A 27,182-nucleotide genomic window follows, 5' to 3' on the forward strand; every position below is an offset into this window, starting at 1 on the left:
TAGACATATAAACTAAAATACATGACAGACCACCCATACCACCTACAGTGAGGCTTTTCAGCCACACACAACCATTAAAGCCCAAGTTTGCTGCCTGCAAGCCCTATGTCCTCATACAGCCACAAAACAAAACAAAAATCTAGAGTGTCTGCATCAGCCCACCACCAGGAAGGGAGACAACAAGCTAGGGTACCCTAAAGGCAAAACCCCTCCAGAGGAGAGAGGCTCTACCCGCCCCAACCTCTCATACTCCAGAGAGCGCACCTTCACCAGGTCTCCAAGAATGTTCCTAACAACCACATCCATGGGGAGGATTTTGCGCTGCATCGAGACTAAACATCGTGCATGCCACGTCTAGTACCTGACCACTGAGCTGACTTAGGAATAAAGTGCAGCGGTCCCTACCATCTAGGTGTTTGAATTCTCCATAGGCCCATTCTGCATAGGAAAGAGTGACCTGCCTAGGCCAGCCGATGGAGGTCCCCATCCTGGTGTAAACCTCTATGTTAAAGGAACAATGAAGCAGGAAGTGGTCCATGCTCTCCAGCACACCACCGGACTCCTCTCGAGAACACCCCATGTCCTCAGAGCTCCTACACTTCAGATTGTTCCTCACACACAGTTTCCCATGAAAGCAGAGCCAAGTCAAGTAAAAATGAGATATGAGTAAAAGGATCTGACGACCTCCAAGTTCCCTGATCTGGACCTTCTCAGGGAACCTGTACTATCAATCAGTCAATGGCCGATTATTGATTCCGCTACCACGGACCACAACGGAAGTCGGAATCCATATCCGGTTCCAGATCGGGATTCTCCGCTAATCCAAACCCGAACTTTAGACGCCGAACTTAAAACAGAGGTTCGCTCATCTCTAGTCCTGACACAATCTTACTACTCACTGACATCCTGCAGTTTCTGTAAGGGTCGGGCGAGCGGTATTCGCCGTAATCCCTCTCAAAAACCAAATTAGCTATACCGTTACGGGTTGCCAGGTACTGCCATTGAATGTTTGTTTTTTTTCCACTACATCTTTGGAATACAGATTAGGAATGCATTGCTGCTAATCTACTTAGGTTTCACTTATAGTTTTTATTTATTTTTATTGCACTAATTGACATTGCAGGGGCATTTATTGTAATGTATTGATGTATACTTTGCATATAATTATGTAGTTCGGCCTGGCGGCATGAGTTTGCTGTATTACCTACTACTAAAGAATCATTGGTATGTTTTAATCATGGAACAATAAAAAAATAAAATGATGTGTGTCCTATCGTACTGACACCTCATAAGCAAAGACTTCACTCTAGAGATCTCCTCACAGCTACCCCCAGTCGAGACAAGACGTTCGAGTTTCCTCCACAGGCCCTGATACAGGCGGTACCTACTCAGACTCCTGAGGCTCGAGAGCTGACAGAAGGATCTCCCCACCCTTTCCTTGAACATCTCCCACCACCACTCAGACTTACTACAAAGATCCAGCAATGGTACCTGGCTCTTAACGAAATCCTCAAAGGACTATCTTATCTCCGCTTCTTCCAAGAGAGATGAATTGAGCCTCCAGTAGCCTCTTCCCATCTGGGGGTTCTCTGTAACATTCAGAGAAAACCAAATCAAACAGTGGTCGGAGAAGTCCACCTCCACCGCAGACACGGCTGAAGAGACGGCTTCCTCCTTTAAATAAAGCCTATCTATTCTAGACTTGCAACTACCCCTATGATCGCTATACGATTGAGCGCGACGCTGTCATAAGTCAGCTTGTCCCTGAAACCTCCCCTATTATGGGGCCTTGTGAAAGTATTTAAGTCCCCTACAAATGCAGTACGCCGGACCCGCAGGGTATTGCGATTGTGAGGTCACGGTTAACTGGCAAGCGAGGGTTACTCACAGTTTTGTAGGAAAACCCTGGGCAGGCGTACAGCAACCCTGGAGAGGCTGGCACAGGAGACCTCTGGGGCACACTCTGTATTTTGGGACCAGGCCTGATGGTGGATGAGGTGCACTGGATGTTGGGGGTGTTTAATGTGCCTGGGGCAAGGTCCCTTTAAGAAACGTGACGCCAGTGCCTGTAACGGTGGCACACCGATTTATAGTTGTAGTAAATGAGGAACACGATGGTATGGTGAACCAAACTTTTCTTTACTGGTGAAACAGTTCAACTTTGTACAGTTGGGTGTCAATACATGTTCCATATATCAGGTTCACTTCACAATAATGGCAGGTATACTGTTCCTTGCAAGATACTCAGAGGGTAAAATCAACACTCTCAGACCAGGCTGCACTATTCTCTAGTTATTCTGGCTGGCGGTATTCCAAGGCCCGTATGCCCTAATACTGGCTTTTATCCTCGTTTTATCCTCAATCTTCCTCAGGTATATGTCCTTGCTTTACACTTATAATCCTTCTGCCCTTCAGCTTACGTGTTTAGCTGGAGCACTGGCTCTGCTCGGTTTGAGGGAACTGCAGGTTTCTCCCAGGAGGCAAACTCTTCTCTTGGGGTGACTCTTCTGAGCTAACATAGGCTCAGGGACTTCAGGCTGGTTAGACTGCACTACTAGCCACCTGGACTGCACTGCTCTCCCCTGTCTGGGCCTAGCTATATATACTCAGGGCTCTCTAGCTCCCTCTAATGTCTAGGAGGCTAAACTACAACCTAATAGGCCTGCTACCCAGATAGCACAGGGAAATAAACACAAAAACATTACATTAATACAATAGGCATATTGACCCTTGTGTAGTGCCCACATTGACCTAGTGGGACACTACACAAAGACCACCTGCCGACTTGTAAAAAGATAGGGCTTGATCCTCATAAAGAGACACTTCCGGTCCCACTTGGACTGAGGACCATAGATGTTAATTAGACAAAGTTCTTGTCCCTTCATGAGGACATCCAAGATCAGACACCTCCCCATTTCTAATTCAATAACCTGACGGCATTCTACCGGTGCTGTAAAAAGGACCCCCACCCCGTTATATGGCTTGGCCACAAGAGACCAGTAGGAGGCTCCGCGCCTCCACTCTCTTTTAGCTTTACATACGGCTGCCAAATCTGGCAGCCTGGTCTCCTGCAAAAATAAAATGTCAGCTTCAACCCGTCTGAAAAAAATCAAGGCCACAAATCTAGCGGAGTGGGTGCCGCCATCATGGGTGATTGAATTAGACGGCTTTCTTTTTCACACTGCCCATGCCATCCTTTCCATCAGATGATGGATTACCCCTTTTCAAAGAAACAGATGTGTCCATCTGACCTCCGTCCTTGTGCTCTGACTCAAGGCCAGCCCCCACCCCTGAGGACATATTTTCCCCAGAAGAAGGAGGCTTGCCGTCCCCCGCAGGACCCGGTGTTATCGCGACTCCCGGTACCTCTCCCCGGCTCCCTCCGCCAAAGAGGGGGAGGTGTCCCCGATGGCTTGGAACCGTTTTGACAGACTAATCAGAGGGGGGTTGGTTGTACCTTCCTTTGTCACCTGGCGAGTGGGAGAAGACCTTAAATCTCCCTTTTTCCTATACGTTTTTTACCCTGCTTTTTCTCTTGCCATTCCCCACTTTTCACGTCCATACTTTTGTCATGAGGGGATATTGAGGAGATGGCACATTTCTCTTCCTGGATCCTCCTAATTTCCTCATCCAGTTCACTGTCCCTTTGGGCCTCACAAGTAGCAACAGCCTCAGGGGCGAGATCTGAGGTTGTCCCAGTTTCCCAAGTTGCCTGAGGTTCCCGAGACTCACCCGTCTCACTCTCCCTTTGGCGTTTTACCTGACGCCGCAGTTGGCGTCTTTTGCTTACTTTTCCTCCCTGGCCCCGCTGTTCCTCCACTTCTGCCAGCCTCTCCCCTAGTAGAATTGGCCTCACGGCTTTCTCCCGCTGGGGTATTGACCGAATTGGCAAAGGAATGAGGGCAGCAACCGAATGGGTGACCTAAGTCACCACACGGGTGACACAGAGTCTCCGCACATGATGCAGCGAGGTGACCTCTCTCTCCAATTCTGTAGTGGGGCTGCCGCATCTGTGACAGAGCTTCGGCTGACCCTAGTAGAAAATCTGGATGCGATCCCTTCCAAAGAAGGTTGCAGATGGTATGTGGGTAACCGTGTTTCCTAAAAGCTTAAGTTTTACCATAAACGTCCAGGCCCCAGACCAGATGCCATATTCATCCCTGTTCTTCTTGGAAACCTCCACCACCTCCCCATATCGGCCAAGCCACGTCATTATCTCAATACACGAGAGTGACTCGTTACGGGTTAAAACGGTCACCCCCTTGACGTTGTTCTGACGAGACACTGCCTGGACGGCAATGTCTCGCCAGCTGGGCTCGTTCCTTGCCACCTTATAGTTAGACCAGAAGAGCTCAAGCCCCTCCGGCCGAACAAAGCTGACATCGAACTCAGGGGCCCCATAGGGATGTATCAAGGCGTAGATGTTAGTCGCCTTGAAGCCCATCTTTAGCAGGAGCTCAACTTCTGATCTTGAAGGACATGTATCACTGCCCCTCCACCTCAGACGGACCACATTCCTACGGAGACCACCCTGCCCAGCTGTCGGGAGGTCTCCCTGCTCCTTTCCTCTCGGAAGGCTGGAAGGCCATGCCTCTGTATCCAGAAGAATAGATCAACCTCCCTACCCTCTACATTATTTGTTCTCTCCCCTCTCTTTAGAGCAGGCATCCTCAAACTGCGGCCCTCCAGCTATTGTAAAACTACAACTCCCACAATGCCCTGCTGTAGGCTGATACCTGTAGGCTGTTCAGGCATGCTGGGAGTTGTAGTTTTGCAACAGCTGGAGGGCCGCAGTTTGAGGATGCCTGCTTTAGAGCCTCCAGAAGACTGATGCAAAACGCCATCCCCAGAGCCAGAGGACAGGGAGGGCCCCATATTTCCCCCGGCTGCAACATCCAGGGGGGCAACTGGACCAGGTCCCACACCCTCCCCACTTACCAAAGATCCTCCACCACCCACTTCCATATCCTCCATTACCAAACCAGCCTCACTTATAACGGACGCTGTGCCCACCCTTCCTTCCCTCCTACCACCACTCACTCCTCCATCCAAACCCCTAGTCACATTTTTATTAACAAAATCATTCCCCCCCACCTTCTCCCACATTCTCCCCTCCACTTAATCGCTCACTCATACTGGCTGAACCGGTGTGTTTTGGTGTAACGTTTGGTACCTCATCATCACTGGGCCCCGGAGCCAGAGCTGCCTCCAAAGGACAGGCCGCAAGTCCCTTGTGTAGGGGCCAGGCAGCATGCTTACCCTGTTTAGAAGCAGCCCCAACCCCACTTTTATCATTGCCCTCCGCTTCATCAGTACCATTCTTCACTCTGCACTCACTATTCTGCTGGTGCAGTCACTGTGTACATACATTACATTACTTATCCTGTACTGATCCTGAGTTACATCCTGTATTATACTCCAGAGCTGCACTCACTATTCTGCTGGTGCAGTCACTGTGTACATACATTACATTACTGATCCTGAGTTACATCCTGTATTATACTCCAGAGCTGCACTCACTATTCTGCTGGTGCAGTCACTGTGTACATACATTACGTATCCTGTACTGATCCTGAGTTACATCCTGTATTATACTCCAGAGCTGCACTCACTATTCTGCTGGTGCAGTCACTGTGTACATACATTACATTACTGATCCTGAGTTACATCCTGTATTATACTCCAGAGCTGCACTCACTATTCTGCTGGTGCAGTCACTGTGTACATACATTACATTACTGATCCTGAGTTACATCCTGTATTATACTCCAGAGCTGCACTCACTATTCTGCTGGTGCAGTCACTGTGTACATACATTACGTATCCTGTACTGATCCTGAGTTACATCCTGTATTATACTCCAGAGCTGCACTCACTATTCTGCTGGTGCAGTCACTGTCTACATACATTACATTACTGATCCTGAGTTACATCCTGTATTATACTCCAGAGCTGCACTCACTATTCTGCTGGTGCAGTCACTGTGTACATACATTACATTACTGATCCTGAGTTACATCCTGTATTATACTCCAGAGCTGCACTCACTATTCTGCTGGTGCAGTCACTGTGTACATACATTACGTATCCTGTACTGATCCTGAGTTACATCCTGTATTATACTCCAGAGCTGCACTCACTATTCTGCTGGTGCAGTCACTGTGTACATACATTACATTACTGATCCTGAGTTACATCCTGTATTATACTCCAGAGCTGCACTCACTATTCTGCTGGTGCAGTCACTGTGTAGATCTCATAATTAAAATCTAAATATTAATGAGTGAGTGTCCTTGATGAGGCCGCATCGGGAATACCCGGGAGATATGGTACCTGCATTATTAATACCTCATGCATTTTCCATAGGAGTAGGATTCCATTTACAGTATGAGCATGTGCAATGTATATATATATGTATTAAAGAGATGGTAATGGATTCTTGGAAGAGTAACAGGAACTTTGTATAATTAATGGCTGTCCGCCTAGGGAGCATTAACACTTATGTGCCACTATCTGTTTTGATTGGTGTGTTCCTTTACAGGGCATCTGTCAGCAGATTTATCAAAGGGCATCTGTCAGCAGACCTGGTACATGTGCACTTGGCAGCCAAAGGCATCTGTGTTGGTCCCATGTTCAAAAAATCTAGTTTTAATAAATGATCCTCTAGGAGCAACGGGGGCGTTACCATTACTCCTAAGTAAAGGCACACGTTTAGGATTTATGTGCGGACAATCCTTTTCTGAAATCTGCAGGTGTTCACAGGTAAATCCGTGCGGTCAATCCGCATCAATTGGTGTGGATTTACGTGTGGATTTGGTGCATGCGGATTTTGCTCTCCCCATTGAAGTGAATAAAGGAAATTCGGTCAGGAAAAATAAAATAAATTGACATGCTGCGGATTTTAAAATCCGCACCGTAGGTCAAAATCCGCGTGTGCATGAGAATTTAAGATTCTTATAGAATACAATGTACATGACCTACGGTGCGGATTTTCCGCACGCAAATCCGCACGCAATCGTGATCAAAGGCTCTGCAACTGCCGCGCTCCCTCCACTTTAATTGACAGGGCCAGACAGTGAAAGCATCATCACACCTGGCCTTATCAATCAAACTGCAGAGGGTACGGCAGTTGCAGAGAGAGCTCAGCCTCTAGGTGTAATGGCAACGCCCCCGTTGCTCCTAGGGGCTAATTTGCATATATTAAAACATCATTTTTCTCAGCAATGCGGGCACATATGAACATGGGACCAACACAGATGCCTTAAGCTGCCAAATGCACATGTAACAGGTCAGCCAGTGTCATAGGTACAAAACTGCTGACAGATGCCCTTTAAGACACCTTAATGGTAGATTTTAACATATTTTATCGTTTTGTAGGAATCTACTGGACATGGATACATTCTCCAAGTCTGATCCAGGTAAGTGCTGGCTGATCTGCTTTATGTTAGTCACACCCTGAGCTTAAACAGAGCAACCTGGCAGTGTAAAGCATGGAGGGGAGAAATCAGTAGCTTGAGTTTGTAATGAGACAGGAGATTTCCAGGCTTATGTAAATAAAACCTAGTTATTGTATAATAACAAACCTCAACATTTTCTAGCTCACTGCTGTTAGTGAATGGAAACCTCTACAGATCCAGTCCCACCTTCGTACGACTGCAGGTTGTGTACAAACATATGCAGCTTTGAGCTCTTCTGTTCACATCATGTTATGTCAACACATATGCCGAGTGTAGCCATAGGACCCAATTCACAAGACAGAGACCAAAAGATTCCGCATGCCTTTTTTTTTTTTTACTGTATCAGAAAGCACAGTAGACTGCGCTTTCCATAGAGTGGGCCGCGCTAAATAAAAATGTGAGATTCTGTATTTTTTTTTTTATATATATATTTTGCCCAGTGGCCGATGCATGCCACTCTATGGTTAAACATGTTGATGTATTGCTCTTGTGTAAGGGTACAAAATTTCCTAGACTGACACATTGTAAGGCCTCTTGCACACGAACGGGCCGCAATGCACGAACACCCTCCGTGGGGCAGCCTCAGCGGATCGCGGACCCATTTACTTTAATGGGTTTGCGATCCGGCCGTTCCGCAAAAAGATAGGACATGTTCTATCTTTTTGCGGAACGGAAGTACGGGACGAGACCCCACGGAAGCACTCCGTATTGCTTCCGTAGGGTTCCGTACTTCCGTTCCGCATCTCTGGATTTGCGGACCCATTGAAGTGAATGGGTCCGCATTCGTGATGCGGAATGCACACGGAACGGTGACCGTGTATTGCGGATCCGCAAATGCGGTCCGCAATACGGCCACGGAGCGCACAGCTTTCGCGTGAAAGAGGCCTAACTAAGATTTGTACTGCAGCTGTGTTTAGCTCAAAAGGAATTTCCTAGACTGAAACACTAAGGGCTCGTTCACACGACCGTTGGTGTCCCGTGTCCGTGCTGTGAACCGCAAATTGCGGTCTGCAATGCACGGGCACCTTCCGTGGGGCAGGCGCATGGGGATCGCAGACCCATTCACTTGAATGGGTCCGCGATCCCTCTGTTCAGCGAAAAGATAGAGCAAGTTCTATCTTTTTGCGGTGCGGAGGCACGGAACGGAACCCCAGAAAGCGCCCCGTAGTGCTCCATTCCGTGCTTCCGTTCCGCATCTCCGGATTTGCAGACCCATTTTGTGATGCGGAATGACAACGGAACGGTGCCCATGTATTGCGGATCCGCAAATGCGGTCTGCAATACGGGAACGGGACACCAACGGTCGTGTGAACGAGCCCTGACAAAGATTAGTACTGCAGCTGCATTTAGGTGACAGAATTTGTTAGACTGACCCATTGTAACAAAGATTTGTACTGCAGCTGCATATGGCTGACAGATAATTTCCGAGACTGACACATTGTAACAGAGATCTGTATTGCAACTGTGTTTGGATCACAATTTCTTACACTGACACATTGTAACAGATCTGGACTGCAGCTGTGTTTAGACAGAACTTCCTAGACTGACACATTGTAACAGAGCTTTGTATTGCAGCTGCATTTACTAAAATAGAGCAGAAGAAGAATGTTTCCATTCATTGACTGCAAGCAAAGCTCTTGGGGGAAAAAAGTGATCTATAAAAAAATAAAGCGTATTGGAAAATTCAATAACCTTTCATTATACTGTGACAACAGACATTCGGGGTCTCCGAATGTACAGTTTCCCACCATGGCAAGGAAAGGGAGATCTGTCGTTTGTCCTATTACGATATAAGTACATTCAGGATAAAAACATGATAATAATAGGTGCGGTTTAACTCTTTGTTTCCTGGTGCCTAATTACCGTGCATTATCAGTCTATTACGGTGGAAGTTGTCAGTCTCACACAAAGCTATACAGAAGAAGCTGATGCTTTCAGAATACATATCCCGTCTCCGTGACGGATCCTGATTGACATAGTATTACATATAAGTATAAAATTATAGCCACTGGGATAATGAAGCCAGAGATTAGGCTGCGCGAATATTCAGATCCCTGATCTCAGCGGCACCTGGGGGGAAGGGGGGTGCCTAAGACCATAAAGATATTTTTCTGCGGCACAGACCAAGTTCTAAGTATGTCTCCAGTAACCGGTCTAGTATCCACTAACTTTCCTCTTCTTTTCCAGTGGTCGTCTTATACATCCAGGGGGTTGGGAACAAAGAATGGACCGAGGTGAGTTATGAAGGCTTTTTCTTTTGCTTTAAGAGGTTGTATGAGATTAGCGAACATTGCCATATTTTTTTCCAGAAACAGTGCCACCCTTGTTCATGGCCATGCCTGGTATTGCAGCACTTAAAAGGGTTGTGCACCTTTGTGAGCAGGAGGTTTGACAACACCCCCCTCTTGGGCAGACCTGCAAAGGGAAGCCTACTTACCTGCTTCCTCCGCTCCTTCTTTCCCCAACCTCGGCTGCTCCACTGCACTGCCAGGATATCAACTTCCATTTTGACGCTGCTGAAGCCAATCGCTGGCAACAGAGGTGACCCATGCTGCTGCAGATAATTGCTGGCCGCTGCTGTGACCCGCTCCTCTTGAGTCACGTGATCATTTGACATGCCGCAAGTGGAGCAGGTCACCACTATGGCCAGCAAGTGGCTGCAGCAGCGTGAGGGTCACCACTATGGCCAGCAATTGGCTGCAGCAGCGTGGGTCACCACTATGGCCAGCAATTGGCTGCAGCAGCGTGGGTCACCACTATGGCCAGCAATTGGCTTCAGCAGCGTGGGTCACCACTATGGCCAGCAATTGGCTGCAGCAGCGTGGGTCACCACTATGGCCAGCAATTGGCTGCAGCAGCATGGGTCACCACTATGGCCAGCAATTGGCTTCAGCAGCGTGGGTCACCACTATGGCCAGCAATTGGCTGCAGCAGCGTGGGTCACCACTATGGCTAGCAATTGGCTGCAGCAGCGTGGGTCACTACTATGGCCAGCAATTGGCTGCAGCAGCGTGGGTCACCACTATGGCCAGCAATTGGCTGCAGCAGCGTGGGTCACCACTATGGCCAGCAATTGGCTGCAGCAGCGTGGGTCACCACTATGGCCAGCAATTGGCTGCAGCAGCGTGGGTCACCACTATGGCCAGCAATTGGCTGCAGCAGCGTGGGTCACCACTATGGCCAGCAATTGGCTGCAGCAGCGTGGGTCACCACTATGGCCAGCAATTGGCTGCAGCAGCGTGGGTCACCACTATGGCCAGCAATTGGCTGCAGCAGCGTGGGTCACCACTATGGCCAGCAATTGGCTGCAGCAGAGTCAAAATAGAAGTTGACATCCTGGCAGTGTAGTGGTGCAGCAATGGCTTGGGAGAGAAGAAGTGAGGACCCAGCACTGGGAAGCAGGTAAGTAGACTTCCCTTCACAAGTCTGCCAAATTGGAGGGGGAGGGGGTTTACCAACACTTCTTCCCCCCCCCCCCCCGTCACAACCCCCCGTCACAACCCTTTAAATGAATGAAAAACAGAGCTGCTATACCTGATACAAACCATGGACATGAATGGTGACGTTCACTGAATAATAAGAACAACGCAGGGATTATTTCTCATCTGTAACCATAGAGGCGCCATGGTCCGCATAGGAGCTGAATACACAAAAGGGTAGGCTGCAGTTCATCAAAACAGCTTCTGTATACAGTATTTTCATTTCCGATTTTGTGTTTTCCTATCCATAGAACAGGGCAATCCACACGTGGTAGAGCAATGTCAGTGCATGGCATCGTCTCAACCTGGGAGGAATTTCTAAACTAGAAGGTGGCAGTCACAAGCCTCAATCATTAGCCTGACGGTAGAATGTGTGTGGTTGTTTCCATGTAAGATGAGGAGGTTGTTGTCTCTGCACAGTCCCGGGATCCATGTCCTCATACAATGAAGAGTTAGGCCTCTTGCAAAAGAACGTGTGCTGGCCGTGCCCATGCTACGGCCTGCAAATTGCGGTCCACAATGCACGGGCATGGACCGTGGGTCAGCAGTATGCGGATCACGACCCTATTCAGTTGAATGGGGTCCGCGATCCGTCTATTCCGCAAAAAAGATAGAACTTGTCCTATGGAATGGAAGCACGAAATAGAACCCCACGAAAGCACTCCGTAGTGCTTCCGTTCCGCACCGCATATCCGGATTTGCAGACCCATTCAAGTGAATGGGTCAGCATCCGTGATGCGGAATGCGCACGGCCAGTGTCCCGTGTATTGCGGACCCGGCCGCAATACGGCCACGGGGGACAAGAAACCTAAGAGTCAGTAAATGAAGTGCTTCACTTCCAAAAAAGACTGTACGTTGAGGTGAATGAGTTTATGGGTTCATGCTGGTTTGGCAATTGGGCATCCATGAATTATCCTATGCTTTCAAATCCACCAATATGGATCCTTGTTTTAAAGGGAGTCTGCCACCACATTTTGACATTATAGACCGCTTACATAGCGCTGTAGCATAACTGTAGATGATTCAAATGGTACCTTTGTTGTGTTCTTAAACTGACTTTTATTCGTATGTAAATGAGGCAAGTGCCCAGGGGCGGTGTTCACTGCGTTGGAGCCCAGGCTGCTCTGCCTCTTTTGCTCATATCCCGCCACAGCCTCTGCCTCTGCCCGCCCTTCTCTTCTCTTGGGTCCTTCTTCTCTCCCAGTGAGATCCCGCGCCTGCACTCTCCCTCGCTAGGCTGGGGCATTCACACTGCGATGCCCATTGCGGGCACGGCATCACTGTAGCTACTGCGCATGCGCCAGCCCATGGCATGAAAACAGCGGCAAGGAGGCGGACCAGAGGCGCGCAGGAGAAGAGGAGGAAATCCGAGCTGCTGGAGTGCGCAGGCACAGGATCTTGCTTGGAGAGAAGGAGGACGCAAGAGAAGAGAAGGGCGGGCAGAGGCTGGCGCGAGCCCTCATTTACATACGAATAAAAGTCAGTTTTTGCCTCGGGTGAACTTCACAAGAACACAACATAGGTACTATTTGAATCATCTACAGTTATGCTACAGCGCTATGTAAGCGGTCTATAATGTCAAAATGTGGTGACAGACTCCCTTTAAATAATAATAATACATATATGTATATAACTATTTGTATACAATAATTGCTATAATACTGCCTCCTATGTACAAGAATATAACTACTATAATACTGCCTCCTATGTACAAGAATATAACTACTATAATACTGCCTCCTATGTACAAGAATATAACTACTATAATACTGCTCCTATGTACAAGAATATAACTACTATAATACTGCCTCCTATGTACAAGAATATAACTACTATAATACTGCCTCCTATGTACAAGAATATAACTACTATAATACTGCTCCTATGTACAAGAATATAACTACTATAATACTGCCTCCTATGTACAAGAATATAACTACTATAATACTGCCTCCTATGTACAAGAATATAACTACTATAATACTGCCTCCTATGTACAAGAATATAACTACTATAATACTGCCTCCTATGTACAAGAATATAACTGCTATAATACTGCCTCCTATGTACAAGAATATAACTACTATAATACTGCTCCTATGTACAATAATATAACTACTATAATACTGCCTCCTATGTATACGAATATAACTGCTATAATACTGCTCCTATGTACAAGAATATAACTACTATAATACTGCTCCTATGTACAATAATATAACTACTATAATACTGCCTCCTATGTATACGAATATAACTGCTATAATACTGCTCCTATGTACAAGAATATAACTACTATAATACTGCTGCTATGTACAATAATATAACTACTATAATACTGCCTCCTATGTATAAGAATATAACTACTATAATACTGCCTCCTATGTACAAGAATATAACTACTATAATACTGCTCCTATGTACAAGAATATAACTACTATGATACTGCCTCCTATGTACAGGAATATAACTACTATAATACTGCTCCTATGTACAAGAATATAACTACTATGATACTGCCTCCTATGTACAGGAATATAACTACTATAATACTGCTCCTATGTACAAGAATATAACTACTATAATACTGCCCCTATGTACAAGAATATAACTACTATAATACTGCTCCTATGTACAAGAATATAACTACTATAATACTGCCCCTATGTACAAGAATATAACTACTATAATACTGCTCCTATGTACAAGAATATAACTACTATAATACTGCTCCTATGTATGAGAATGTATCTAGTATAATATTTAGCTTTTATCACAGACTTCCTCTACTTCAGTGGATGTAGCAGGGGCGGTATTACATCTTGTTACATGTGGTCCCACCCAAACAGAATTGTTACTGTATATATCAGGCAATTATTCTATACTCCTTTTTTCCTGGAAAGCAGATAGTCTTTGCTTGGGGCGTGACGCTGGGCTGTGGTCGGAGTCCCTTTGTGCAGAATGAGACTGGAGCAGGAGTATTACACTGGATTCTCAGGGAGGACATCCCTCCTGCACACAGTGGACTATTCTGGGGAAATAACACAATCATTCCTTGCCTATGGGTACAGCGGTGTCACTATACGGGGTGCAGAGATGGCGGTCGTACCTGGGCTCTGCTGCCTGAGGGGTCCCAATGGCCCTGCCACCTATGAAGACATCCGTATTATAAATGGCACACCGTAGGTAGGGGCCCAATTACAGATTTTGCATTGGGGGCCCTGGGGCTTCAGGCTTATACTTCTGAGCTTTTGCTATGTAGAATTGACGGTGTCACAATTAGTCGGTATCTGGAGGACATGACGGCGCACTATGAATTACCCCGGTAAATTCCTTTCTTATTTCCCCATAGAAGGGGATTTATTACATTACCTGTGTACAAGCGGTGAGGATCGGAGAGTAATATTACCATGTATTTGTGCTGCCGCCTACACTGCTTTTGTCTCGGCGTAATTATAAATGATATTCTCTTCTCATTGCATCGTGTTTCCCTAATTGCGTCCACAGATTACTCCTACACCATGTGTATATGAATATACAGTTCCCCTGGCCCTAAAATGATTTGCCCCCTTACACCTGGCTCCAATTATTACACATGAATGGCAATAAAATTCCTATATTCCGGCATTCTCAGTACGGACAGCGTTTAGTGGGTGCACTACGGTCTGGCATACTGGCCAACATTACATTTGGTAAATTCGGGGTATGTAAGCCCGGCCCTAGGAACCTCCCTAAACCAAGTGGGACCTCCCAATTATGGGCAGTGCTTACAAAAACCCCAACCATTTTTTGCACCGGATAGCCCAAATTTGCCAGGACTGCCTCTGAAAGTTAGGGACAGTCCACTCAAATTTGGGACTGTTGGCCTCTAGGGTCTTGGTGCCTGAGGGTGCCCAAAGACCCCTCTGCCATATAAGAAGGCATCAGTATTGTAAATGGCTCATGTTCGTGGGGCCAACTGGTAGATTTTAGTTTGGGGCCCCAGGGTTTTAAATTACGTCTTGTGATATTACAAATTGTTTTTGAACTTTTTTGAGTTTTTAAGAGAAAAAATTAGCAAAATCTCACGATCTACGACTTGTCGAAGTATCTATATATTGCTGGGATAATTGTGTCTAAGTTGACGATCTACGATCAGCATGGTGGCCAACAAAATTCAAAGCTCTGCTCACTAGATAACCTCCATAACATACTTAAAACGCCCAGGGAATACTCCCCAAAAAATGCAAATTTTTAGGTACATTTACATAAACCCCTCACTATTTATGGCCCTTTGCTGCTGGCCCCACACCCTTTCTGGGACTGTTGCTAATTATGGACTAGGAGGCATTGGACCCAGGAAAAAGGGTTGGAAACAACGTAATTGTGGCCAGGTCCAGGAGTATGTAGACCCATGGGTGTCGCAGTGAACCTCACGTCTATCCCATTCTGGGCTAGAAAACATTTTTACCCAAATCACCATGGGCCTTCCTAAACTTGAATGCACTTTGACATCTGTTCTGGGCTGAAGACCATAGCAATCATCCTCAACCTACCCGCTGCTAATGGTGGTCTTTCTGGAGAGGACATCCATTCAATATTTTGCTTCGGGGCTTTATGGTCATATCTAATGGCCCAGAGCTGTAGACCTTGGAGCACTGATATCCAAGGGATTAGTGACGAGCCTGACTGACATTCCTCGGCTGTTCAGTGTAGTGATCACAGCTGGTCGAGCCCCTCATTGCGGCCTGGGGTATAATGTGAGGGACAGAATACCCCGGCAGATAATATCTTCTAATGAACTGGAGCTGAAGATGAACAAACCGAAAGAAAACTAAATGAGATCAGCATCTACTGGGAAATTTTGTTTCGGTCACGGATGCCAGAAAACCTAATTGATGCATTTCATTTAGCTCGTTTCTGTCTGGCCTGATTTGATTAATTAGCCCACACCCCCTCCTGCTCTTTCTGTTTAAATACATGTATAAAATATACCGCAAAGGGTTCATTTTCAATATATTAAACAGCAAGCGTCCACGGGCATGCAGCTAGAATGAAATGGTGTAAGATACTAAGCAATGGGACTCGAAGAGACAAAACTCTTACAAATGAAAGGGAATCTATTATCTTCCTGTTTTCTGCAGTTCACTTTGCCGTATAGACTGGGACAGAATGAGCAGAGTCATCTCCTTATCGTTAGAGGGTAATTATTTCATGACAGCTCTCTTTGTACTAGCACTCCGCCACCTTTATTGGCCAAAGCTAATGGGTGCCATATAATGCTCTCCTCTCTATCTGAAGTTTTATACTGTCATACTGTACAGTGCCAGTTAATACTTCCAGTCAGTAGCCATACAATACCTACCATTCTGTGCCCAAATGATGACAACATACAATACCACCATCCAATAATACTAACCTATAGTGTCCGCATAAACATGCAATACAGTTGCCACGTCATACTGCCCATATTTAGCACCTAAATAAAACTGCCAGTTCTTAAAGGGGTATTCCTATCTGAGACACCGCTGGGACCCGCACCTATATCGAGAACGGAGCGTGGAAAGTGGTGGCTGGAGGAACCCCCACATGTCCCCGGGTCCGGCAACCACCACCAAGCGTTCTCCCCATAGAAGTGAAGACTGGCCACCGCTCTCATTCACTTCTATGGGTCCAATGGAAATAGCCGAGCCAGCACTCGCCCGTGTGAAAGGGGCCTTAAAGTTTCCAAGTTCTGTTCTTAGGTTGCCCCCCCCTCCCCACCCAAAACTGTCCGTGGGTCATGTACCTCAGTGGGCTGTTGGGTCTACCATGGTTCTGAAGGTTTACTGCACTGAGCTCGTTTTCGCTCTTGAAGTTTGTTGCCTTTTTATGTTACCCATTTACATTGTTGCTCCCTGTTACTATGTCTTCTGCGGGGCTCGTGTGTCAGTCTTCGCTCAGTCCTCGGTTCCATCTGCTCTGCAGTATGTCTGCATGTTTCCTAACGCGGCTCTTTCCTTCTCGAAACCAGGTGACCAATGACGCCCAATCAGCGCTTCCTAGTTTTGGATGCAATTCCCTTCCTTATGGGATTCCCTTTTTGTTAGTACTGAAAACAGATTTACAACAAATTATACAACATACTGTAGATCCGGATCCGGAACTATACAGAGGCTGTAACCTGGGCCCCTGTGCAAAATCCGTAGCAGGGACCCCGCCGACCACGTGCTAATACTGGCTTTCTCATATGGCCTTCTGGCCCCCACAAGCACCAAGACCACTTGTGATTATTGCATATCCTGCAATCTGTGCACACCTTGTAGATATGCTCTTGCAGACTACAGCTTCTGTCCCTCCTATATGCATGCATGCTTGGCTGAGGATGCATGTGTCCTGAACAGGGAGAGGGGGGGGAATTACTGCCAGATACCTCTAGCAGTGGCTTAAAGAGGACCCGCCAGCAGGATCAACCCTATTATACAACTCACACTGCCTGGAGGGGTTGCTCCTGACGATAAAAACAATACCTTTATCGACTAATCGACTGATTACTGTGGCTAAGGATGCATGTGTCCTGAACAGGGAGAGGGGAGAAAAGTCCTGCCAGATAGTATATTGGGCAGACTAGATGGGCCAAATGGTTCTTATCTGCCGACACATTCTATGTTTCTATGTTTCTAGATACCTCTGGCATGGCTTAAAGAGGACTTGTCAGCAGGATCAACCCTATCAAATCAAGCAGTCTGCCTGGCAGGGCTAATTAAAACGATACCTTCCTCACCCAAGTCAGAAATGCCATTGCACAGATATCCGATTTTTAATGAATATGCTAATTAAGGCTTCAGGGCACCAATGGGCGTGCCCTAGGCCTTTGGTGCACAGCAGTTCCTCCACTTTCTCTACTTAGCCGCACCCCCTTCCCTAAAATGTATAATACAATTCTGTCTGCAGCTGCCACTAGAGGGAGCTCATGAGCTTACTGCATACTCTTTACACATTGATCTCAATAATAGCACAGTATACAGGCAGCTCCTAAGCTCCCCCTAGTGGTGGTCGCAGGAAGCACAGCTTTTTTTTTATTTATTTCTGTGGCTCTGTAGGGGATTTGGAGCTTTGTATGCGTAAAACAGAGCTCTGACAGCGAAAAGCTTATATTATAAAATGAGTCATATTTAAACCTTAAAATGACATGGTGTTAAAGTATTGTATCAAGGGTCACCTATACTTAAGCGAGGATATAATAGGTAAGTAGGATTTGGCGACAGACCTTTCTAGCAGGCCAGGGCAGGTAAGTAGAGCTTACTTCATGTGATGAGCTGAATAACTTATGCCGTTAAACAGAGCAGAATAAATGCAAGACGGAGACCTGCTAAATACCCAGGCGGAAGGGGGGAGGATTCAGCAGATACAAAGGCGTCACGTTAACCTCAATCCTGCCGCACAATGTAATGCAGATGGCCGAGGAATTCCCCATTACTGGGAAGTAATGATTTCACCAAATGCTGGAAGATTGCCCTACGCTTGAAACATAACACATAGAGAGTGCAATCCACGGTGTTGTCTTCTCGAGCCTGAACTCTCGCTGATCCTTCCATAATAGGGATTGATCGGAAGCATTTTGTCATATTTTACAGTCACCCACTTCTGTAAAGCTGGCGCATTGCCTGGCACCGATATATTGTAGCATCTTCATTATAGCCAGAAGAATTTCTTCCTATATATTTTAGAGGTGAGAGCTAGTCCTATTTTCTGAGATGGCGCTCCAAATGCTTTGTATACGTATAGCGTTAAATTGTAAAATTTAGACTTCCTGCAGCCACCACTAGAGGGAGCTTACTGCATTCTATTTACATAGTGCTGAGTGAATCAAAGCATCTGAAGTGGAATTCGGTCCGAAGCTTAGGAGAACTTAAATTCGGAACGAAGCCGAATTTCCTCGCGCTACGTGGTAACGAATCAGTTTTTCCTAAAATGGCGGCTGCACATATTACAAAGTGAAAGGAAGAAGCCCGGGAACGTGATATGACCCATAATGCCATGCAGCCAGCCAATCTGCCGGTAGTTACCCCCTGTGATGTCACAGCCCTATAAAACATTGATCCCAAGCGATCTCCGCCAGCACAATCTGAAGCATAGGGAGAGACGTGACAAGGGCTCATGCTCTAGGGACAGTGTTGCTGCAATAATCCAGCGGCCATGTTTTACACATCCACCATGTTCGGCCCATCTGGTCTAAACCCTAATATTTTAAAAGCAAATTACTACTATGCTCATAGCAGGGAGGGATCCCGGATCTTATGGAGGGAAATCCATATGGGATTATGTTTATCCCTGTTGTGGACCCCTCAATTTTATTACTTTTAGGGCTCGTTGACACAAAGTTTTTTGCGTTCCGTATACGGTATCATTCATTTCAATGGTTCCGAAAAAAAAAATGCATTCTATTTCCGTTCCGTTTTTGCGGAACCATCTATTGAAAATGTTATGTCCAGCCCAATTTTTTCTATGTAATTACTGTATACTGTATATGCCATACGGAAAAACGGAATGGAACTGGAAACACTACTGAAAAATAACAAAAACGGAAAAACGGATCCGGGAAAAACAGCCCGCAAAACACTGAAAAAGACATACGGTCATGTGAACGAGCCCTAAGGGTACTTTCACACTTGCGGTTTTTCTTTTCCAGCACTGAGTTCCGTCAAAAGGGCTCAATACCGGAAAAGAACTGATCAGATGACCATGGCATCTGAAGGGTTAAAAGTCCCCGGCATTACAGCCTGTTGCAGACCTTAGTGCCAGGTGTCCGCTCTTGGCTGCCAACATAAATTTACTGTAATCGGTCGGGAACGGGTTAACTTCCAAGCATTCACACTGAGATCGGGCGACCAAGTGGGAATAATATGATTAGGCAGATTGGGCAGGGAATACCTGATTTATAGCGATTCGTGACAAATTAATTTGGAACAAATCAAATTTTTTGGTCAACTTTGGCGAATCAAATTTTTCAAAACTTCGCTCATGTTTATGTTTACACATTGAAATCATGATGTACAATAGGCTCTTCAGCTCCTCCTAGTGGTGGCTGTAGGTAGATAACATTTAATATTTACAGTAAACTCATAGGGCCAGATATATCATTAGGCAAAGTCACTTTTGTGGAGTGGAAAAGTCGCAAAAAAGTCCCAAAGGCTAAAACTGCGCACAAATTTGCGACTTTTTTCTGCTCTGCACTATGCTCGCCAGTTTTCTGAAAGTGGGCGTGTTTTCGTATGTAAATGAATCTCTAGACAGATTTACTATTGGGACTTTTTTAAAAAGTCGCAAAAAAGTCGCAACTTCACTCCAGTGAGGACCATGCTTATCTTATGAGACTTTTTAATAGAACATGCGACTTTTTCATAAAAACGTGCGACTTTTGTAAAGCTGCTTACTGACGGATAAACTGCTACCGTCAAACCACATTTATTACAGTCTTAAAGGGCCGATCATAAATCTGACTTGGCTAAAACTGACTTTAGCCATATGTGAAAGTGGAGTGAGCTGTCAGAGTCATGATAAATCTGGCCCTATGATAAAGTCTTCCAACTCTTTCACTTTTTTCACATTTTTTGTTGCATCTTTTGCTAAAGTAAACAAAAAAAATCCAGTTTTTCCCCCTCATTCTGCACTGAATCCTCCATAATGAGATAGTGAGAACAGAATGTGACGAATCTTTGCCATTTATTGAAAAAAAAAAAATTGATATTCCTTGACACCTTCTAGAAATCTGGCATCCACCAATATGACTTTTGACATTGAGGAGACTCATTTGGTTGTAGGAAAGTAAACAGAAACAATGTAACTTGTGTCCATGGTGATTCCTTGTATTGCATTGTCCAAGTGATTAGGGCTGCAGTACCAGACACAACCTATGGACAAGGGTGGCGCTATTTTAATAAAACAAAAAACAACATTCCTTTTCTAAATCTCCGACAACCCATTTGCCATTCTTCGTACAGTAGGATTGTGTTTTTTGACTTTCCCTTTCAGCAATATAAACAAGTTTGGACGTTTTTAATTAATCAAAACATTTTTTTTTTGCCAAAAAAATGCAGCTCATTGGAATTTGCATTTAAATGGCTCATTACTGTAAGTGATCATAGGATGCCTGCATTACCAATGTCAGATTTCAGGTTCATTAGCATTCCTGGGCGATATCAGGCTCTTGTTGGTATTTGTACACAGAATTAATTGCGTGATTTTGGGAAGATCTGCGCCGTACAGGCTTCATTTGTATGTACAGATATATCCGGAAGATCCAGACACCTTCCCATTGTACTTGATACAACAAGACCCCCGTTCTTCCAGTGTATGTGTGTGGGGGGGGGGGGGGTTCAGAGCTGGCTATGCAAACCATTGCTCAGATGGGAGTACCCCTTTAAATTAATTATCTCTCTTTGCTCATTCAGATGGCCGTATGAATGGATCCGCATCCATTCCGCAATTTTGAGGAACGGGTGCGGACCCATTTATTTCAATGGGGCTGCAAATTTTGCAGGCAGCACACCGTGTGCTGTCCGCCTCCGTGGTTCCATTCCGCGGCTCCGCAGAAAAGATAGAACATGCCCTATGCGGACAAGAATAGGCATTTTCTATTATGGTTGCGGCCATGTGCGGCCCGCAAATTGCGGAACGCACACGGCCGGTATCCGTGTTTTGCGGATACGCAAATTGCTAATCCGCAAAGCACTACGGCCGTCTGGATGGGCCCTTTGCTTGCTGCGAGTGAACTGAACCACACATTGATTTAAAGACAGAGACTACAGATCCATCCTGATCATGGCAGAGGCACCTCATTCATCACAAGAGGTAAGAGTCAGGCCACGCGGGGCAGCAGTGACGTGGTCGCGGCATGGCCAAAAACTGCCTTGGCATGGTGTTTTTATTCTCTGCTAAATGGGCCCACGATTTTGCCAAAAACAAATTGGACAGAAAATCCTTTTTGGCCAGTCACACCACTGCCATTTTGGCCGCCATCGTGACCACGTCATGGCCGCTCAGGGTGGCCTCACCCTGGCTGATACACTGCGCACTTGGACATGATCAGATCAGGACAGGACTTTCAGCCTCCAGATCAGGGGTTTCCAACCTGCGGCTCTCCACAACTCCCATCATTCCCTACCCGATGCAGGAGCAAGAGAGATGTCCAGCTACCGTATAAGCAGAATAGGAGGAGGAGGCCAGGAAGGGCAGTGACATCATTGTTCTGTGCCGAATAGCTTGAGGCGGTGTGGCTTTGACAACCTCAAGAACCTTGCAGCAGTAGTTTTTTCTCACATGATTGCCTTTGTCAATTTTACATCCCGAGAAAATTAGAATTTGATGGAACCAGGTTGTATTCAATGAGAAAGTTGGCCGGACTTTAAAAATAATTCTGCATGGATATTTTATGTCACGTGCAATTAATCAGGTCCCACATGTCCAGCAATGATCTGCGACCTGCTGCCGTGGACTTAGCCGCCTGCTGATAATCTGCTGCACCGCCTGATTAAAGAAGGAAATTAAAACGGACGCTCTGAAGTAGCAGCAGCAAAGGCCCGGCTTAGTCTGAATGCTCGGCTGTGAGAGGACCTAAAGCTCCTGGTGATCGTTACAAGGGTTGTCCAGTTTGGATAACCATCTCTCCAATAAGGTTTCTTGGGGGGGGGGGGGGGGGGGGGTCCTGGCTGTTATAGACCATATGGATAGGGACAGTCGAAAACAGACAAAAATAGGGAAGGATCTCTTACTGTGACTGGGCGACAGGGAGACCTGAAAGAGGAAGGTGGTGGACCCACTATGTGACCACAAGAGGAGGACAGGCTGACCTGGCACTCAAGGCAGGAACTTCAGAATGCGCACACTCCCATACTTTGTCCCCGATGACAGCGAGTGCCGTAAGAGGATGCCTAGTTCAGCTACCCTTTGTCCTGGCCCTGTAGGACCAGGTGACACATTAATTAGCCTTTTGAAAGCCAACATGGCTGACAGGAAATGGATGTCAGGCAGCTACTTACTGTGCCAGAAATTGAGATGTCCTAAATGATATAAGTATTGATCCATCGGCAAAGGCGGCATCCTGCTTTCTCCTCCCGCCGCTCTGCCTAGCATCCTCTCGGCTCGGCTCTCTGTCCCTACATTCTTTCTGCTTACTGGCTTCTTAAAGGCTTTAACCTTGTAACCCCAGTCTATTCAAGGGACTCTACACTACATGGGGCAGAGCAATAGGCTACTGTGTTCCAGTTCTATGCTTTGGCTACTTCTGCTTTGGACCCAGCTTTTTCCTGACTAGTTCTGCCTGTCCGCCTCCTGCCCTGACCTTCTGCCTGTCTATTGTATTGCCTGAACTCTGCCAGCCCTGAAGTCTGCCCATCTGACAACTTCTGTCTATCGATTTAGTACCTCATCTGGGTGCCACTAGCTGTACATGGCTTAAAGGGTAAAATCAGGGGAACCCTTAGACTTCACTCCGAGGTTTAGTGCTAAGTCAAATCCCTTGTACCAAAGTGGGTCTCCACTTGACACCTGTGAGAGGTTTTAGGATTATCATCAACTAGGTGGTATGGGACTAATGTCCTTGCTAAGGTTACATTTTCGCTTGGCTACTTCTGTTTTGAGCGCAGCTTTGTCCTGACTATGTTCTTTCTGTTTTGCTCCTGCCCTGACCTTCTGCCTGTCTACTGTATTGCCTGAACTCTGCCAGTCCTGAACTCTGCCCATCTGACCACGACTTCTGACTATCAATCATGTACAACATCCAGGTGTCACTAGCTGTACAGGGCTTGAAGAGTAAAACCAGGGGAACCCTTAGACTTCACTCCCAGGTTTAGTGCCCTTATAATGCAGTGGGTCTGCACCCACTTGACACCTGTGAGAGGTTTTCTGAGGCCGGTGTATCATGTACGGCTGGCGCTTCGTTGTACAATAGATTGTCGTCATATATTTGAGTAAGGTAATGATATTCACAGCGCCGTACTGCACTTAAAATAGACGTTAATTCCTTCCCTAATTATGAACGCTGCTGCCCTTTAGCTCCATTAACGGCAGTGATTATGGAGGGACATTGTCCTAATTGGCTGCAGGATCTGCAGGAAATTTAAATAGAATTAAAATTATTAACCTAACTTAATGTGCGTCTGCTGTTATAAAGTCATTAAAATCCAAGCCTCCTGATTGGTTGCTTTCCCAGCGGCTTTGGCTGCTCTTTTTAGTAACCTGAAATCAATGTATTAGATAATGGTTGCTGCTAATGATCTATTTCCTCCGAAGATGCGCTGTGTGTCGATACTGCGCTACCTGTAACTTTCTTAATTAAAAAATGTGATTGTTTGGTATATTGACGTATCACTTATACTCATGGTTCATCCTGCAGCAGACGTGGGTCAGAGAGACAAAATGGATTTTGATACTGTGCAGAATTAAAGAGACAGTACAGGTAAAATGCATTAACTGTGATGTGTCTAGTGCAAGGACTGAGGGGGGCGCAGCATGACAAAGAACCCCATAGGCAGAATCCTTGTGCCATACTCTGCCCCTTTCATTGTGTTCCTAAAGAAATAACTGCTTTGCAGCATCTTTTCATTATTCTGCTCCTCTGTTATTGCACCTGGAAATTTAGGACGACACTGACAGCTGGGTGTTAGCATTTTCCTGGCTAATGAAGTGTCTCCCCGATACATTCTGTCTTATCAGTTCTGACATTACTACAGTTTGTAGGAACGCACCCTACTGACGAGAAAAATATGAAAACCGATTTGTCAGTTTCTCCAAACATTTCTATGAGGGATAAAAGAGGAACAGTGCAATGCAGAGTTCTAAGAAAAGATACTGCAGAATTGCTATTTTATGGGGAATACAAGCAGACATGTCAGGAGAGGTGACGCGCTCTCTTAAACCCCTTGTTACGCTTCTGTCCAATATTCATGCCCACGTGCATCTTTACAGCGCTCCAAATCCCTTGCAAAGATGTAGTTAAAGAGTTTTAAAGAGGTTTTCCTCTGGATATGATATTGATGACCAATCCTGAGGATAGTTCATCAATATGTAAGTACAGGAGAAGCCCCTTTAAATTCTTTCTGCCTGTAGTCACCACTAGGGGGAACTCAGGAGCTGACTGCAGACTGTGTTACTGCATGAGCAGTAAGCTCCCTCTAGTGGTGGCTGCAGGAAGTGAAAACTGTCTAATGTATTCCTATGACTATGCAGAAGATTTGGAGCTCTGTATCTGGTTAAAAGTTGAAGAACTACTTTAAGCTACCATGCTCTTCATACAAAATACATGAGGCAGGGCCTTTAAAAGATACGGACCAATTACAATATATTTTGTATTTCTCACAGTTTGGCCGGACAGAGGTTATCGACAACACCCTGAATCCAGATTTTGTCCGCAAGTTCGTGCTGGATTATTTCTTTGAAGAGAAGCAGAATTTAAGGTTTGACGTGTGAGTATTTTACACCTTTTTTAAATGTTGGGAACCTTCTGCAATCATGTTGATTACCCCCCAATTTATATCCCCATAAAAACTCACCAGCGCCACCTAGTGCCAGTGCCTACTGCACAGCCACCCACCTGTGTGCTCCCTGCAGACATTGACCTTATCAGTAAGTGCTGCAGGGCCTACAATACACATGAAAAACTTATTTTCTGATCTTATGCAACCCTTTTAAATGATTCTTACAAAAATCAAAAGTTTTTAACCCCTTATTTGTCCTCATCCATTCAATGTTATACGCCACACACTGGGCTGTTCACAAACCGTGATGGGTATGACGTGCATGTCTGTATTAGGGACCTGAGAGAAAGTGGGACAGTCAGGATCTATGGAGAGATATTTGTTACTGTGGCAACAACATCCCCAGTCCTGCTGGGAGGACGCCTATTAACCCATCGGTGCCTGGGGACAGAAACTTGTGTGGCCTCATGCACACGGCCGTTCCGTGCATTGGGGACCGCAATTTGCTTTCCTCAATGCACAGGCAACATCCGTGCGGCGGCCAAGATGGATCGAGACCCATTCAATTTGAATGGGTCCGTGATCCGCTCCACAAAAAAATAGAACATGTTCTATTTTTTTGCGGTGCGGAGGCACAGACAGAAACACCACGGAAGCACTGCGTAGTGCTTCCGTGCGGTTCCGTGCCTCTGTTCTGCACTGCAGCTCCGGATTGCGGACCCATTCAAGTGAATGGGTCAGCATCCATGATGCGGGGAGCACATGGCCGGTGCACTCATATTGCGTACCCTCTGTTTGCAGGCCGCCATACGGTCACGGCCGGGCATGAGGCCTGAGAAAGATATCTATTTATAATATATGTCTGTGGGGACAGTGACCTGCAAACACAATATAAGAAGGAGAGAAAGAAGGAAAGAGAGAAAGAAAGAAAGAAAATAGATATTAGATGGATAGATAGTCCGAAAGTTGTGAGCAGCACAGCAAAAAATCTAGAAGGCGGGTGCCAGCGGTTATGGGTGCGATTCAATCCCCAAAATACAAAGCCAAAAATTACCACTGCACTTCCAAAAGTAAAAGAGAAGTGTGTTTATTCACTAAACAGCGGTAATTTTTGGCTTTAGATAGATAGATATTAGACAGATAGATTGATTGATAGATATTAGATTGACAGATAGATATAAGATAGATAGATAGGTAGATAGATAGATTAGATAGATAGATTCTAACAGATTACAGCTGATTGTTGGGTGCCATGATCCCTCTACTAGTCACCTCTCTGCATCACTGCTAATTACAATATATAAACTATAAAAGAAAGTATTGATCTAGTCCTAGTCCATGTATAAATGGAGCATTCTGAGCTATTCAGATGGTTGGGTCTCCTTTTAACATCATGACATTATTCAGAAAACACCAAACATCATCTATTGTGCGCACGTCCTCCACCTGAGCAAGGTGATAGTTCTCCCTCTTCCCTAGTGGGAAGGATCAGCTACTCAGGGGCGTGAACTAGGGAGGAGTCAAAATCAATTAAACTCACCTCTTGATCATGACCAGCCGTTGCAGCATTCCGCCCCTTCTCCTTCCGTCTGCATATCCACACTTGGTCAGACTCCTGTTACTCCCAGCCTTTTCTTTCACAGATCTGCATGGTTCTATATCCTTGTCAAGAATATAAGGACTAGGCTTAGTCCGAAACGTGTAGACCGGTGTGGGAAGATGTCTCGCTGTGTGCAATATGGACTTTTTAAATCATGTTCAATAAAGAATCTTTTATTACAAGATTCTAGTGCTGGAACCACTTCTTTGCC

At 45.8% G+C, this 27,182-nt stretch overlaps 1 protein-coding gene across 1 annotated transcript in view; it reads left to right on the plus strand.

Annotated features, from left to right (window-relative positions):
• CPNE9 (copine family member 9) overlaps positions 1–27,182 on the plus strand; it is a 228,500-nt gene that overhangs the window by 46,791 nt on the left and 154,527 nt on the right. Inside the window, exons 2-4 of the mRNA XM_044301241.1 lie at positions 7,378–7,418; positions 9,645–9,691; positions 25,256–25,359. Coding sequence (XP_044157176.1) covers positions 7,378–7,418; positions 9,645–9,691; positions 25,256–25,359 — 192 coding nt within the window. The remainder of the gene's footprint in view (positions 1–7,377; positions 7,419–9,644; positions 9,692–25,255; positions 25,360–27,182) is intronic.

Source organism: Bufo gargarizans, chromosome 7 (genome assembly GCF_014858855.1).
Source record: "Bufo gargarizans isolate SCDJY-AF-19 chromosome 7, ASM1485885v1, whole genome shotgun sequence".
Taxonomy (NCBI): Eukaryota; Metazoa; Chordata; class Amphibia; order Anura; family Bufonidae; genus Bufo; species Bufo gargarizans.